Source organism: Mycteria americana, chromosome 5 (genome assembly GCF_035582795.1).
Source record: "Mycteria americana isolate JAX WOST 10 ecotype Jacksonville Zoo and Gardens chromosome 5, USCA_MyAme_1.0, whole genome shotgun sequence".
In the NCBI taxonomy this organism is placed as follows: domain Eukaryota; kingdom Metazoa; phylum Chordata; class Aves; order Ciconiiformes; family Ciconiidae; genus Mycteria; species Mycteria americana.
Window position 1 is genome coordinate 44498617 of NC_134369.1, and position 17483 is coordinate 44516099.

At 37.3% G+C, this 17483-nt stretch overlaps 1 protein-coding gene across 4 annotated transcripts in view; it reads left to right on the plus strand.

Moving 5' to 3' along the window:
- The window catches only part of NPAS3 (neuronal PAS domain protein 3), a 629144-nt gene that overhangs the window by 190451 nt on the left and 421210 nt on the right, over positions 1–17483 (plus strand). For 3 of the 4 annotated variants that reach the window (XM_075503122.1, XM_075503123.1, XM_075503121.1), the window contains one exon: positions 2414–2658. In XM_075503122.1, coding sequence (XP_075359237.1) covers positions 2414–2658 — 245 coding nt within the window. Of the gene's footprint in view, positions 1–2413; positions 2659–2770; positions 2822–17483 lie in introns of all 4 variants that reach the window. The other variant, XM_075503124.1, reaches the window with a different exon arrangement.

Below are 17483 nucleotides of genomic sequence, written 5' to 3' on the forward strand. Positions count from 1 at the left end.
CAGAATAGATCTAGAATCTCAGCTCTTCTGGATCCCTCAAACTTGATTTGGGGACTTGAGGTCCTCAGGCGTGGCTTCTGGAGAAAAAAAGTGTGATGACAAGTAGTAAAGGCCATCCTTTGTGCCATGAAAATGAGCTTTCAGTTGAGCTTGCAAGCAACCGGGCAGAAACACTTGCCTGCCTCTCTCTTATGTTACTGTAGTAGGTATTTAACTTGTGTAGGGTATCTTACGCCACTGAAATTTATTGGACAGTTCACAACTCACAGGGCTGTAGCTTCCAGGTTTCTGTATATACATAAAATATTTCTATCAGCTATATTTAATGCACCTTTTGAGGGATTTTACACACCTATGATAGTGGATATTTAAAATTTGAAATTGGACAGATGCACGCACAATGAGCATTGTGAAATCTTATTTTTCAGGTACTTTTCTCCTAGAATATAACTTATAAATCTAGCTGCTAGCAGCCTGTATGAAGTTCATAAAGACAAGTATGTACTTTAGTGTGGGATTCAGTAGGATGGTATATCTTTACCTGTGGGTAAGGACGTGTCATTTCCTCCTGTATCTTTAACTCACCATCCCTATTTCTTAGTCAGGCTGTCTTTTTAAATATAATTGCTATTAGTATAGAATTGTGTAGGGAATATAATTTGTTAAGCATTCTCAGGGAAGTGTGATGGAGGGATTTCATTTGTATTTTAAGGGCCCAGCTGATCTGCCCTTTCAAGTCTGAGGTGGTAGAGACAGCCATGAAAATGCAGGTGGTTAAGAATATTAAAATAAGAGAACCTCTGTAGTTTAAATTATTTCCAAATTAGAAAGATAGGTAAATAGAGGTCTCAGAATCATGGTATTAGATCTGCATGCCTAGATTCTACTGGTCTACTTCATATGCCAGAGTGCTTTTGTAGATCTGGCCATTGTGATTTTTTTGTTGATAAAATCCAGGGTTTCAGGAAGGGTTGTGGAAGCTTGAGAGAAGTGTTTGCTGTTCCATTACACACTGGTTGAATTCTGGCTCTGTTGTAAACCAATGACGAGTTAATGGAATTGTGGCTGTAACTTCATCAAATTAATAAGTAAGCAAATGAAGCAAAGGAAAGGTAGAGTCTTTGTGAGGGACAAGAACAGTTTCTACTCACATTATGCAGTGACTGGGAGACACCAGTCCCAGCATCAGCACCAACCTCTATCCACCAAGGCAGAAGTATGGTCAAGCTTATCATATCCTGAGTTGAACACTCTGCTCTATTTAAAAAAAAAAAAAAAAAAAAAAAAAAAAAAAACAAAAAAAACCCACCAACAAAAAACTCTCATTAAAAAGAAAAAGGCAATCTGTTCTTTGTATTATCTATACATTGACTCCTAATCTTTTGGGTACTGTACATTTCTTTCTCTGCCCCAAACCATGCAACAAAAAAGTTAATTCCTTTTCCCTTGCAAAGCTGTATTATCAAATATTGAAACCAACTGAAACTTGAATTTCCTTTGAGTTTCAGGGAAAGATCAGGTTACGTGCTGTCATCACGATGTGCATTCAGCAGTTATACACCAATTAAACAAATAGCCCAGGAGTAAAATCTGAGTTACCTTTAGGCCTTGCATAGGGGTGGTAGCAAGTGATACATTGATGCGACAGGAGTAAATTAATATCTTTGCATTTCCACCTGCTCAGTATGAAGCAGAAGGTCCTTTCTGACCAAAAAGTTGTCAGTCTGACCCATCTGTGGTAGTGAGTTACAATCAGAAATGTGAAGCACATAACTGTACTAACTGCTTGCTCGCCCCTCTGACAAAGGTTGCTGTTCCCACAGCAAGGACAGCTGAACAACTCATAAGAGCAGCTTCATGAAATCCAGGAAGGTTTATGTTATTCCACCAGACTTAAACTTCTGCAGCTCAGAAGCTACTATACAGCCTGTTTGGTCATCTTGGCTGCACTGCAAGCCCGGTCACAGGTGGCATACTTCAGTCATCTGCTTTTAGCCTCCTTTTCCCAATAGTCAGCATTTGGCACAAACTTAGACAAAATTGGGTTACAATGGATCAAGAGAAGCAACGGCATCCATGCAGATAAACCCCACCTACACGGCATTCTTGGGAATCCTTTCTTGTGACTGGCAGCAGAGGAAGGAAGGGCAGGCTAAGAAGAAAGTGGCTGAAATGAGTTAGGAGTAGTTACTCAATGTGTTGGCTACCACGGAAACTCAAATATTATCATTAGTTTTAATCATTCAAAGACAGGAGTACCATTAAATATATCCTGAAGTCTGTACATCCGTACACAACAGCATTTTGAAAATGTGGTAATTTGTATAGAAGACCAGCAGTGAAAAAGCACATTGGTTAAATGTGACAGAACAGTAATATTGATGGATGTCCTACTTCATTTATTTTCTTTCAGTTTACAAGCTTTGAGGAAGGAAAAGTCCCGAGATGCTGCTCGCTCTCGCCGGGGAAAGGAGAATTTTGAATTCTATGAGTTGGCAAAGTTGTTGCCACTGCCTGCAGCCATTACCAGCCAGCTTGACAAGGCATCCATCATCCGACTTACAATTAGCTATCTGAAAATGAGGGACTTTGCTAATCAAGGCGATCCTCCATGGAACTTGAGAATGGAAGGACCTCCACCTAATACATCAGTAAAAGGTATGGAGTAAATATGTTGTGTAGTATCAAATATGGCAGCCTTTAGTAACCTCTAAATTGAAATTTTTACCATCATCCTTTCTTCTTTCCCTGCATATCAAATCCTTTAAAGGGATACAAATGTGGAAATCTGAGGTCTGCATGAGAAAGACACCATGTGAAGGTGAAATAAACCTCTTATTTATTTTTTATTTAACAACGAACCTGTTGATATAACTATTACAGCTGTAAGTCTTCTTGGTGACATAGACTAATTTGCTTGAAGTTATTTGGCAATGATTGTGTTGCTTTGTTTTAGTATTTTATATAAGGATGCATTTGAGAGGAGGATGGCGTTATTCCTTGATTTGAGGACTCAATCTCTTAATTTTCTGGCTAAACCTTAAAGGCAGAATCGTGTATTTCTGAAGTTCGAGAGCATCACATCCAAATTTTTAAATCTTCAGGTTTATCAGAATGGGATTTTATTTATCATCTTGTAATGACGCCAAAATGTCATTTCAGCCAAAATAGACTGTTTTCAATATTAAACACCCTCTTTTCATGCTCAAATAAGCAGTTGGGTAGGAAAATCAAAGTTTTAGACGTGAATTGCCACAAAAGTCAGGTGAGAGAGGAATCAGTTATTTTAGAGGCCGTGTGCGTGTTGGTCCTAGTGTGTCCAATGGCTTGTATAAACTGGACATGTTTTTGTAATTTGATTTTTACTCATGCTACTTATGTAGATGAGTGTGATCTTTCTGTCTGATAAGTATTTTAAATTAGGGAGCAAGTTGCATTAACAGAACGCAGAGTTACCAAAACCTGGGAATGGTGGTTGTCCTGGCTTTGACAGCACACAAAACTGCCGTGTTTTATTTCAGCTACTGATCTCACATTTTGGACAAAACATTTTGGACAAAACATTTTGGAAAGAGGCATATGAGATTTGAGCACTTCAGGTTTTTTCCATACATTATGAAACTTAAACTCTTAATCTACACTAAACTAGATAGATTGTATATAGCATGAGGCAAAAGAAAAAGCCACCTTTAAGGGTGGGGGGAGGAGGAGGAAATAGAGTCTTATTTATCAGCCCACAACTGCCCATGAAGGGTTACTGGTATTGATGGTGCAAAGGGCTTTTACCTGCTCTTCCATTTAAAGGAAGTAATATTAGTTAAGGAAAGTTGTAATTTTCAATGGATGGAGATAGACTTGGAGGGCAAAAAACAAAGGACTTTCAGGCTGATGATTTAGTAGCTGGACATATTTGCGTCATTTCATATATTTCATTTATATTATCTGCCGCATCATATATAATTTTCATGGAGGAAAAAAAAAGGTAATAATTACATCATCCAGAGCATGAGTATAACATGGTTCATCAAGCTTCTGATATAATATGCAAATCTTCCCCTTTTTTTCAGGATGAGAGTTTATTCTCAGGCAATTAAACAGTGTTTCAAGGCAGATGTAAAGCGGACTCTGCTGTACGATCTATAAGCTGTCTGTTAAAATAAATAATTCCTCCCAAAATTCCTGTAGCTAACAGACAGTGCTTCTACAAGCTGTCCTATATTACGGAAAGTCTGATCTCTGCAGATCTCTGTGTATGTTTTCAGAGTATCTGGGATCTGTTTTTCATTATCTTCTCGTGGAATAAGAATATATATCTGAATACTGAAGCTTCCTTTTTGTGTAAAGATTCTAATGAAGAAAATAATTTTAAGGGAGAATGAAGCCTTATGCTAAGACAACAGTATAAATAGTCTGGTTTAGATTAACACATTTCTCCCTATAAAAAAGCTAGGTAAACATTTAATGTCTTTTCACCCTATCTGATATAATAATCCTGCTCCTCCACCCATCTGGTGATACAGTTCCCATTCCTCTAGGCATAAGGGGTGGGGGAGGGCTAGGGAAGGATTTTTGCTTTTTTTTTTTTTTCCTGTTAGTACTTAGCTTTGCACTAACTAGGTTTGTATTATTTATGTGTCAGTATATCGAAATAATGAAACAGTGTTTCATTGTATAAGAATTCCCCATAAGCAGGTTTAACTGTATAGTATAGGTATATTTTATTACTTCACCAGTTCTCCTTACATAGAAACCTGTTAACACATTCTGATCAAACATTCATGAAATTACATCAAAAGAAATTCATTTTCATTTATTAAGGTTGCTTTTTGCTGCCCTTGGAAGAAGTTCATATGGATAAACAAGCTCACATAAATAGCTTGCAGCTTCATGTGAAGTATGGTTGATAATCCTACAATAAAACACTAGACATTATATTTTGTGCGTGCCCAAGCAATCTTCTGAATAGACTTAAAGGTATTTGGAAAATTATATGAGAGGTACTTACATTGCATAGCCAACTGCTTCCCCCCCCCAGTGTGATGGTCTGCTTGTGTTAATAATTAAATTTAAAAGCTTAGTTTTAAATTTGTCCCCCAGTACTGTACAGCAATTTAATAATTTTAATTTAGTATTTCAGGAAGGTCCTTTACTCTGCCCTGTATTTATCACAGCTTTTCTTAAAAGTCTATAAAGGCTGATGAGTTTGTTTTCTTATGCCTATTCTGTAGCGATCACCACAAGTTGTGCTTGCAAATGAACGCTCAGGTAACTTCATATAATATTTTCAGAGTCAATTACTTCATGGAAATATCTTGAGCAATTGGAAAGTAACAGATAGTTTTCTCCATTATTTTAGAAATATCTGTATTGTTATAATACAGATCAAATCTGCAATGAACATTATGCATTATTCAAGAAATGACCAGGCATTCTCAGCAGTGTTACAGCTAAATAACTGATGATTGTAACCTTTAAAGAAATCTTATTGTGGTGACTATTGGTAAATCATTTCTCCATTCATAGTAATCTTTATTTAGAGGCTATCTAGAAACCATTATATCTTTTATTAATCTTAAAAGCAATAGCCAATGATTTGACATTTTCTAAAAATGGATAAATTTTCCATCTTCTAATACAGCAGACTTCAGTCATTTTTTTTTTTGATACATTGTCTAAGGCTTTCTGTACGTAGGAAGTATTAGTCCTTGTAAACAAATACACACATGACTTGCAACAGATGAGTTTAAAGATTACAGTTCTTAAAGACCAGGACATGATTCTCATATGGCAGAAAATAATCAAAAAGTTATTTAGCATCAGTAGGAATAAAATTGTTATTCTTTGCATACTACATACTGTATGTTATGAATAACAGTACTATTCCCCTCTGTTTCCAACCCCCCAAAAGTCTGTGTCTGACTCCCAGTATTTAAGGGTTATGTTCTGAGGAGAACAGTAAATGAGCTGCTAACCAATTTTTTGCACTCAAAGGTGAGTTTCTGAAAGTTCTTATCTGGGAATGGAAGTATTTTTAGAGTATATACTGTGTGTTCAGCCAGTAAGTGGTGCTTTATATGGCATGGCACTTGAAGACCTCTAGCGTGTTCTGATTGCCTGACCCATACTAGGCCTTGTAGTCCTTTTCCAACATCAAACTCTCCTGAGCATCTTCATATTTTGGAATATCATTGTCTTCAAGTGATTTGACTCCAAATTTCTTTATATATTTAGCACAAACTGTTGCTGAAAGTGGTCAAAGATCATGCAGCTTTTTATGTTCTTTTTCACTATGTCGTAGGTGTTTTCACTAAGCCATATTTTCTTCCTTTTTTTCAAGTGAAGAGAGGAAGGGAGAGGAGGAGTGTGAGGCACCGTGATGTTCTCTGGCATGTTGAATGTGTTTGGCTGCCATGCCAAGTATTTCCTTTTTGGGCAATCTTTGGGACACTGGTACTGACTCGGGACCTCTGTCACTATAAAAAGAAGGCTCATGAGTCTTTTCTTGAGCAGACTTCCCAGCATTTGCCATTTCTGTTTGTTTTGAAGCAGCAATTAAACCCAGTAGTCTGTGCCTAATTTTGCAAACCCTTGTCCTGGAAATTTGCCATGATGACATCAAAATAGTTATTAGATTTTCATTCTTTTTTAGTTGAGTGAGGTGTTAATTTCTATCTTTGGAGATACAAGTGTTTGTGCAAGGCCATGAGTATAATTTCCTGCTGGATGACATGATATATGGAAACTGGAGTATGTAAGACAACTTTAGGCATGTTTTTTCTTTGAACGAAAAAAGTAATTGTGGGATTATCCACAATCTCAAGTTATAAGTGGGTTTATCATGAGCTTTATTTTTTTTTAAGCCAAATCTTTACATTTTACGTTACATAAATAAAAGAATTTCACTTATCTTCTGCTGTATGAGAAGAGGTGAATGAGAGATTCTAGCTGAGGAGTGAAAAGGACTTCAGTAAATAGTACTGACCAACTGGTAGGTTGCATGAAGAATGTCACTTTTAGTTTAGCCATATCTACTTTTAGTGTTATGTGTTCTGAAATGAGGTAGTTTTACACATCTGTGTTCTGGAATTAACATATAGGAGTATGAAGAGAAATCAGATGCTGTCAAAAGTGTTTGTGGTGGACTGAAATTTTTCTTGTCCAAATTGTTCTTGTCCAATGTAACTAAATATGACTCTGACATGTTGCTTGCAATAAAGCATTCAGTGTTACTTCAATTCTGCATTGGTAGTAAAATAAGTAAAAAATAATCACAAGAAGAAAAATTGTGCTTTAAAACAAAATTACACCTGTTTCGTTCAAACTAGCATGTTTTTCAAAGGATCCATTCTCAACATAAACAAAGTACATAAGTATAGGTTGAAAATGAACTTGATGTCTTACCATACTACGGAACTTGACGTTGAGGAAATAAGTCCAGTGCTTTGAATTCTCTGGGAAAGAAAATAAGCAATAATGATAATTGGAAAGTAGGGTAATTGTTATCCCAAATGTCAAGTGGGATTATTTTCATTAATTTAAATATCTTTTTCTAATAATTTTTATGCTGGATATGTATGCATTTATAGGAGGTAAATAAATGGTTCTTTTCTGAATGATCTCATTGTGGAAACCCTTTAAATAACATTACCTGTTGTTAGCCTTTTATATTTTAAACCGAGTGTTGACTTCTGAGCAGGAGACGCGAGATAGTACAAGCCTTTCCCTGCCTAACTACACAAGCCTTCCACTAAGACCAGCCTTCTCTTTTGAACCACCACACAATTCTGTCTCAGGGAAACCATCTCTAGGGGCAAAGAAATAACGATTACTTTATTCCTCAGTGTTTGTGGCCTAAGATGTTTTTCAGTGTTAGACATGAAAAGTTCAATCAGATGAAAACAGCATAATGCAGATGAATTGGAGGTATTGTTTGTTATGAAAAGGGTCTCCAAATCTGGCCGTCCCGCTTTGCGTGGAACTTCTGCTCTTGTGCTGGAGAATTCTTGATAGCCCTGTAATCTATTTCTCCCTGTCTTGCATGCGTTTTTATTATTCTTATGAGAATCTGATTCCTGTTTATGTGTAGGCCACTATAAAGTGCTCTGACTGTGTACCAAACAGATCAAACACTGGTTATAAACATAATGCCTATCCGTTGTAAACCTGTTTATGTGGCCACAGGAGCAGTGCAGCTGTTGGAGTAGGTTGCTTAGTCATTGACCTGTTACATAGGTTGAAGAAAAAGACTATTAGGTGTTGTTTGAATGTAGGAAATGAGTGCTGGAAATTTCAGACAGTCAGTGGTAAAACATTAATGTTCTTTGTGAGAATTATTGATGGTTTTCTAGTATGAAAGATATGGCACCCAAAATGAGGTAGCTCTATTTGAATCTCATTGTGATAGATAAGATGAATTGAATACTGGACTCGGAGTTGGTGGTTGCCTAGTGACAAGTGATCATGACCTGATTGCTTTCAATCTCTGCAAATGGAGGAGGGTGCCAACCAATATACTTGGCGCTTTTGAGGGACTAATTGCCTAATGGGGAAACTTATATGTGAAATTGATTGTGAGGAAAAATTTTGATGGAAAAATTAGAATAGAAGTTGACTAGAAGGCTAAAAGAAAAATTTGTGAAATGATGGTTTCCTATGCACCTGAAAATTATAAAACCGATTCCTTTTTCAGAATGAAAGTGAAATCAATAATTTGAAAAAATATGTGTATTTATGTAAAACTTTGGGAATAAAAAGGAAATATATAGCAACTAAGATAAACTCGAATGTCTGAGGTGCAGAAAGTTGAGAAACACAAGCAGAGACATTAAGAAAAAATCTAGCAGGATTAGAAAAACGAAAGAAAAAATGGTTTTATGTGTATTAGAAATAGGAAGAGTTCTGGCAACAGCATAGGCTCATTAGCAGTAAGGTATAGTAAAACTTCTGATGCAGCAAAGGCAGGAGAGCTTGATACAGGCTTATTCAAGTGCTTCCCTGTACAGAATCCATTCTACAGATCTTTATAGTTCAGGTTACTGTTAACAGCAGTGTTCACGGAGCATACGCATCAACAATACAAAAACCTGGGGAGGAGAATTCTGCTGTTAGAGTTCATCTCATATCTTCTTGAACAAAATGGGAGTATTATAGCTTGTTGTGGCTTTTGTCGTCTTGTTCGTTCCTCCTTGTTTCTCCCTCAAGCTCCTCAGGCAAAAGCATTCTGCCGCTGGAATCCAAATGCTGGAGTCCCAAGCGTAAGGCTCCATGAACTGCCTGCTCTGTGTTTGAGTCATACCCATACATGGTGAATGCTACCTCTATCTTTTCTGCTGGGGAAACAAGAAATCTTTCTTTTGTGTCTGAATCAAACTTTAAAAGTACTTGAAAAACAGAAGGGTATAATTCTTAGATGTGCCAAAAAAAGCAGATCTTCCCAACTGAGCAGGGAAACCCCTGACATCTCAGTAATATCCACTGGCATTGCCTCGCTGTGGTTGCCACAGTTCTGTGTTGCTTCTTCGGTAGGTTACCTGCCGTGGTACAAGCAAGGGACTCTGAAACTCTTGGGCATCATTATCCTGAATCCCAGCTTGCAGTGTTTCTCAGATATGCCAGAACTGTTGAATAAATTGTCTTTCATGTGTTCTTCAGACAAGGAATTGGGTTACCTCTGATATCAGCCTGGTCTAATTTTCAGCATCATCCATTCTTTGCAGTGCTGGTGGTGTGAAGTTTGCAGTACTGAGCTGTCTTAGAACTGGATGTCCTAGCCCCAAAGCAGTTGTAGGCAAAATATTGGGAAAATTCCTCCACTAAAGGGATAAAAGTAAGATTGTATATTTTTTCAACAAAATGGATAAATGGAAGGTAATTTTTATAAAACAAACCCAGCTTAATTCTCTGAAAGTGCAAGTCCAATTAACTAGGATAGGCATTGTATACTGAAGTATTTGGAAGGCATTTGACTTACTAGTACGTAAGAATTATGGTTTTAAAATACTAGAAGAACATTATATTAGCAGAACCAAGCTAAACACATTAACTGTATAACTGATTGATCTTTGAAGGCAGATTGAAGTGAAAGGTACTATTAAGAAAGGAGTTTCTGTGGTTTTCTGCAGAAACCACTCTGGGCATGATCATCAATGAACTGAGAGTAAACATGGCATAAGTGCTGATTTAAAATTTGCAAATTACAGTGATGTTTGGATCATAGACAATGATCTGTGTAGCTTAGTAAATCAAACCTCCTAAAATTTATTTATTTCAGTATAATGAAATTGAAAACTATATTATTATTATTGTTGTTGTTTTATTCATTTTTATCTCTGTTGCCCTAAACTCCAGGCTACTGGTTGTTGCTTTGTAGTTAATTTTGTTACAAGACTTTGAAAGGTTTTGGTTTTCTTGTGATGCAGAACAGGAACAATGGGAAAAGCATTTCAAGTTCAGCTGTCCTTTTTTTGCATGAACAAAAGCATAAAAAGAACCAACCTGATCCTTCCAGTTCTGCTAGCAGAAATGATAGAATGATTTAGTTTCTCATGGTGCTTTATTTGTATCATAAAAAGTTCTATCCATCACTTCTGTGGAGACACAAAACATTTACTGCTGGTAACAAATTAATACTCTTTCTAAAATGTTGTCAATCAGATGTCAGTCCCTGGAAGAGTTTATTGCTAGAACTCCACCTTACAACTTAACAATTAAATAGGAAAACAACCAAACAGTACGTGTTTTTAAGAGCAAGGAAATAGAACAGGTGACTTTAATGTCTTTTCTCTCACTCCCAGCCACTACTGCATTTCCATTCTATTACACTGCAATTCATCTTCCTTTGTCTCTTCTTGTGCTGTTACACTAACTTGGTCATTTTTGCATTTTCATTATATTCTTTTAATCCAGTTTATTTTTCTTAGCCATTCATTTTTTTTGAGTCCTTAGCTGGAACACTGAATATGCCTAATGTTATCTTCTTGTACTCAGCTTCCACTGTTGACTCTCTCCTTTTTGTATTCCTCTATTTTTCTCTACGTGTTTGCATTCTCAATGCAGTCTTAGTAATGAAAACAACCTGGTGAAGAATATTAGTATTTAAAAGAAACCCCCCAAAGTTTTAAACTTTTCACTGCATTATTTCTTCCTTCAATGTGCATGTCTTTCTGTGCACAGTAATCCTCACTGTGTCATTCGAAATTCACTCCTGAGTTGAGAACATACCTTCCTCATTCCAGCTACAAGATGGTGAGTGTTTCCATTATAATTCATGGCTGAGAATATTGACAGTATTGGCCGAGTGGGTTTTGGCAAGAGCATGGGCTTCAGACTTGGAGAGGTAAATATGTTAGGAGGAGAATAGTATTGACGGTTGCATTGGCTCCAACCTTGGCGATGATGGTAAAAGAAGTCAGGGGAAACTTTCAAATTAAAACAAGTTAATTTCTTGTTGTTATATAATGATATGGATTGTCATCCAGTAGAAATTGTTATGTAAAAGTCAGTGCCACAACAGTCCACTTTTCCAAAACCCTTAATAAAATGTTTCCATATGATTTTTACATTCATGTTTTATTTTGCATGGGTTAGCTCCAGGTGGTCTTTTTTAGAAGCATGAATATCTTAAATTATATGTTCCGTCTACATAACTTTTTCAAATAACGCACATGATGGGGTTAGCCAATTACAGATGTGCAATAAATCCGGTGTGCCAAAAGTGCTTGTTCTGCTTTTTGCTTTTAGTAATCAGAAACAGACAAAAAGTAATCGCTGCTGTAGTTTTTGATATGTAAAATGAAAAAAGGCTGTTGCTATCTGCAGATTGCAATATCTGATAGAACTTTTGTTTGTCTTTTTATTTGTCCTTTTCTGAACAGAAGAAAAGTGTCTCTGCTCTGAAGAGTGTTTTGGACGGAGCCTCAGTAGAACTTAATATTGTAGTGCTCCATTTTGCAAATGAAAGTGGTTGAGGAATTTGATCTTGTGGTTGGATTTAACAGTTTCAGTACAGCCGTCATACCTTAGTCTCCTCAGCTGAGCAGAGAATGTAAGGACATACGTAAAGTCCTGCTAAATTCAATAGAGTTTAGCCTTTGTTTCTTCTATTAATGTAGCTTATTGGTTTTCCGGATCATCTGAGCTTCTGCCGTGTATCTCCAGTTGAATAGCTGCTTCTTTTAGACCTTGTTGAGTCTGTTGCAGGGATAATAAATACATCTGCATGAAGAGCTGAAGAAGTAGATTAACCAACCCATAATGAATGTAGCAGAGACCTTAAACAAACAAACAAACAAACAGAGAGGGAGCCACTTCCTTATTAGTATGTAGACATGAGGGAATAAAGCAGTGTAAATGAATGAGCTTTTACAATATTTGTTTTACCAAGAGTTACATCACTCTATATTACAAGTCAAAAGTTATGACTCAAAGAAAATATTTTGCCTGAAGTGACAGAAAACACACAAACATTTTTTTTAAATGAAGAGAGTAAATCTATGTTTCCCATCTCATATGTTTGCAGTTATATATTTATTAGTATTTTCCAAAGTGACTGTCTAAATATTTGGAGTAAATAATAGTCAGAGCCCTGGAAATGGAGTTTGCAGTATATGGATTTAATAATAATTCTTATTTTCATGTAATAGTTATATTGGATACCTGTGGTCAACAGAGCAAGATTTAGATACTGAAGGTAGACCCAGCAATTTTAAAAACCAAAGTGCAGTGATTTTATATCTGTATAATATGCAAGTATAACCACAGTCTGACCAAAGTTTGACCACAATATCAACGCAGCTTAATTTCTGCAACTGTTCTCTTTGAAGCCAGAGGAAGGAAATCGAGTTTCCACCAAATCCCTATGCTCTTGTGGTCTCCCATTTCAATCAGGGATATAGAGTAGAATACAATGAATCCATAGTAAAGACTTTCCCAGGACATTAGAGAGATCAGTAAAAACTGTTTTCATTAGCTGTCTGTAATTAAAGAACACCCTTCATAGAGAGCTTACAATTTAGAGAACATGTAAGCCTCTACATCTATCCGAGATTGCGAGGAAAATAAGAATCTCCACGCCGTTGGGAACTTCGATGTTGTTTTAAAATATCAAGCTCCCTTAAGAAACATCTTTTCTGTTTATTTGCTAGCTTTTAAGCCAAGATGAATATTTTTGTTTTTAAAACCTTTGAAATCAGTCATACTGTGATTTCTCTTCCTAAGGAAGGAAAGGCAAGTCCCTAATGAACTACTTAACTGCAGTTGTGCCACAGTCCTCCTCATAAATGGAGCTGTCTGAAAATGCTTACCTTAATTTCAGTGCTTGAGCACATCACTCCCTGTAATTCTTACTCACAGAGTTAGCCGAGTGCATCTGCACAAGCATGTGTGTGTTGTCACTTTGCATTCTCCTTGTATCATATAAAAATTGTTTTTGCTTTGCTTTGCATGGGGTGGTACCACATGCAAGTACAAAATTCCGTGTCTTATTTCATCATCTGGAAAGTCATTAAATGCATATTCATAATCATAAAAGGAAGAGGGAGAAATATTTTTGTTCACATTTTTATACATCTAGACAATTCCCAAACATTACCTATAGCAAGCAGAATAATATTATCAACATTACCTCGCTTCAGAGTGAGGTTTTAAAATTGTGGATTTATAGAAAACCACAATTGTGTAAAAGTTTAGGAAAAATCAGGAGCTGGGGTTTTGTTTGCTTTTTTAAGTACATATGACATTTCTACAACTATCAGAGCAACTCTACATTTATATATCCCCTTTCAAATTTGAATTGCTGTGTATGCCAGCTGTTTCTCATCCTCTTGATGAAGCAGAACAGTGCTGATAATGCTAATAGAGAAATTGAGGCATATACAGATTTAGGGCTAGCTTTTCAAAAGAGCACAGCACCCCAACTGGGGCCAGATTTCAAAAGATCTCTGATCCTATTCAGCAACAAAATAAATAGCCAGATTTTCAAAAGATTTCAGCACTTTGGTAATCTGATCATAAGAAGCAGCTGCTGAGCACATTTGCAAAGCCAGCCAAGAGTGACTTGTTCAATATCACATGAGAAGTGTGTGATGGAGCAGGGAATAGAGCCCTCTTCCCATGTCCCAGGACTAAGGTCCAGTTCTTAAGCAATAACACTGTCTTCATGTCTTTTGCAAGAATACTGTATTTAATGAGCTTTTCTTTAGGAAATTTAACCCATGCCTGTGAGGAGATAGTTTTCAGAATAACATTAAGATTTACACTCAGGGTAGATAATGAAGCAATCAAATAGGAGGAATATTGCTAATCCATTTTATATTGAATCACTGTGTTATATTGTCTTAATTAGGGATATCTTATAAAAAGAAAAGGTCCCTTCAGTATTTTTTTAAAGATTTTGTAGTCCATTGCCAATCTTTTAAGTGTCACAAGAAAAAAATTAGAGTACCTAGGTATTCTAAAACAACCTATAGAAGTCTGTAGCAAGTATATTGTATGGCAAGTCCAGGTGTGATTTTTTGTGGGCTTCCACCCTCATACCACATTCTGCAGGCATAGGGTTTATTTTTGTTTACATTTTAAATGTTTCTTTCTGTTCCTTCCTAGAGATGAAGAAATGGGGTGTTTAGTTTTCCTTTTCTGAAGATAAACATTTTGGTTGTTTATTTAGCATACTTTAGCACACCATTTTCTCTTCACCCTTACATGTCAGGCTGTTTCTGCTTATTTTGTGCATCAACGCTGGTACTTACTCTTCTCGTCCTGCTCTCTGTAGTTTCTATCTCTGTGCTCTTTTTTTTCCTCTGCTATTCTTTTGCTCCAACATCCTATCCTGAAGACTTAAAGGGCAAGTTTTCTTTCACAAATATTACTAAGGAACTGAGAGAGGAAAATTAACAGCTCACCTAACCTCATTATACATTTTGCTTTTGCAATTGGTTTCTTCGGCAGCCTCATGGAGGCTGTTGATTCTCCAACAACCTCATTAAACATAAAGGAACTGTATTCTTCATATAGACAGCTATGTTGAGAGGCCATTTGGCAGCCCTGAGACTAAAAGCTCCAATGTTTAACAAGGTCTGCATACTGACTCACCCATCACTAGCTTGGAGTCAGCCCAACAGATGTTCCTTGGGTAGAAGCATCAGGCAAAGCCAGTGCTCAAACAGCTTTCCAGTGTGTGCTTACTGGCAGCTTTGATGTAATTTCGTCTCTGGCAATGATGATGCCAGACAGCGAACATGGCATGGGATGATCTTTGAAGATGCGCATGTCTGTCCTGAAAGGGTTCTTATTTCACCTGCCAAAGAGGAAGATGAATTTTGGAGACCGCCTCCGTTCAGTCTGAACTGAACTGCACACAAAGGATAGACATGATGGTCATGAGATGATTGGTCCTTGAAGTGCAGAGCACTTGTAGAACTGTTTTGTTGAGGTACAATGTTGAGCAGCTGTGATAAGCATCCAGTTTGACTTCTTGCAGACCCCAGACGGAGAACCTCATCCAGTATTTTCTGCATCTGTTTGAGATACAGGTTTATCTCTTTAGAAGGTATCTAATGTTGATGTAAAGCATTGAAATGATAAAGAATCAACTACATCCCTGGGCAGATTGTTCCAACACTTAATTACTGTCACTGTGAAAAAAGTGTGCCTCATTTGTAGTCTTATTTCAGCTTCAGCTTCCAAACACTGGATCTTGTTATGCCTTTTTCACTAGATTAATGAGCTGCCTACTGTCAGAAATCTCTTCCACATGTAGGTATTGTGATCCTCTTAACCTTCTTTTCAGTAACTAAATAAATTCAGCTTTCTTAGTCTTTCACTATAGGGAATGACTTTCAGAAGTCTAATCACTCTTACAGTTCTTACTTGAGTCCTATCCAATTTTCTAACATATTTTCAGAATGGAGGAAATCACAGCTGAACACAATATTTCAGTAACAGTGTCATAAAAGCCTAAAGTAAAAGTTGCGGTATCTATTCCAGTGTGATATGCTCTGGTTTATCCCAGTGACATATATTTGACATGCATTTTGGTGTAATATAAATGGCAATTTTTTTTACTTTGGGAATTAACATGATTTTCTCTCTCATTGTGGTGGTTCTGGATTCCTTTTGTTGATAAGGATTGAACAATGTCAAGAGGTGAATTCTTGGGAATAATTGTGAATGCTGAAGGTTACCCTTGGTTTGTATTTTGTTTCAGTGGCATAATTATTTCAGTAGGAATAGGCTGTGGTATAGAGAACTGAACTTTAGAGAGCAGGCACCACAAGGTGAGACTGGGTAAGTAATCTTTTGGGGAAAGTGGCTTTCACAGTTAGCATATAGAATGGGCGAGGATAGGTGCAAGTGCAATGTTAGTTTACCTACAGAATTCGGAACATCTCTGAAAACAAACATCTGTCCAGGGTTGTCCGAAGAGTTCCTTATACCACCTCCCAGTCTGATACCTGTCTTATTCAGACAACTTTCATTGGCATGTTTGGTATCAATTTCATATCTGGACAAGAGAAACTGGAGCATAGCCAAACTAAGTGAGCGCAGGAGATCCTTCCTAAGCATGCACAAAAAGTTCCCTTCCACCCAGACCTGCCTCAAAGTCACCTCTATACGCACACATGCACACAGTCACAATCCTAGTACTGTGGTGCACAGGCGTTACGGCTCTGCAAGGAAAAGGAACTCACTTTCTAAGACAGCATATTAACTGGAGCCAAACTTTGTATGGAAATAGGAAGAAAATATCTCCTGAATCCAGACTTCCCTGGGTTCAAAATTAGAGTTAAGTGGACACAGACTATCTGCATGATTTGAGTTCAGCTTTCTCTAGTATTTCCGAGTAATGGAAAGAGACATAAGCCTTGTCTTCAAGAAGAAGTTGCTTCTTCAGAGTGTCCTGGTTTTGGCTGGGATAGACTTAATTTTCTTCCTAGTAGCTAATACAGTGCTGTGTTTTGGATTTAGTATGAGAATAATGTTGATAACACACTGATGTTTCAGCTGTAGCTAAGTAATTTTTACACTAGGCAAGGACTTTTCAGCTTCCCATGCTCTGCCAGGGGCACTAGAAGCTGGGAGAGGGCACAGGTGATCCAAACTGGCCGAAGGGCTATTCTATAGCATGTGGCATCATGCTCAGTATATAAAGTGGGGGGAGTCAGCTGGGGGGCAGTGATTGCTGCTCGGGGACTGGCTGGGCATCGGTTGGCAGGTGGTGGGCAGTTGCATCACTTGGTTTTTTTCTTGGGTTTTGTTCCTCTCTCGCTCTCTTGTTGTTTTCCTTTTCATTATTTTTTTTTTCTTTCCCAATTATTAGACTGTCTTTATCTCAACCCAAGAGTCTTCTTTCTTTTGCTCTTCTGATTCTCTCCGCCATCCCACCGGGGGTGGCGGGGGGGGAGGGTGAGCGAGCAGCTCTGTGGGGCTTAGTTGCCGACTGAAGCTAAACCACGACACAGAGTCAGGTAGTTTCTTCACAAGTGTAA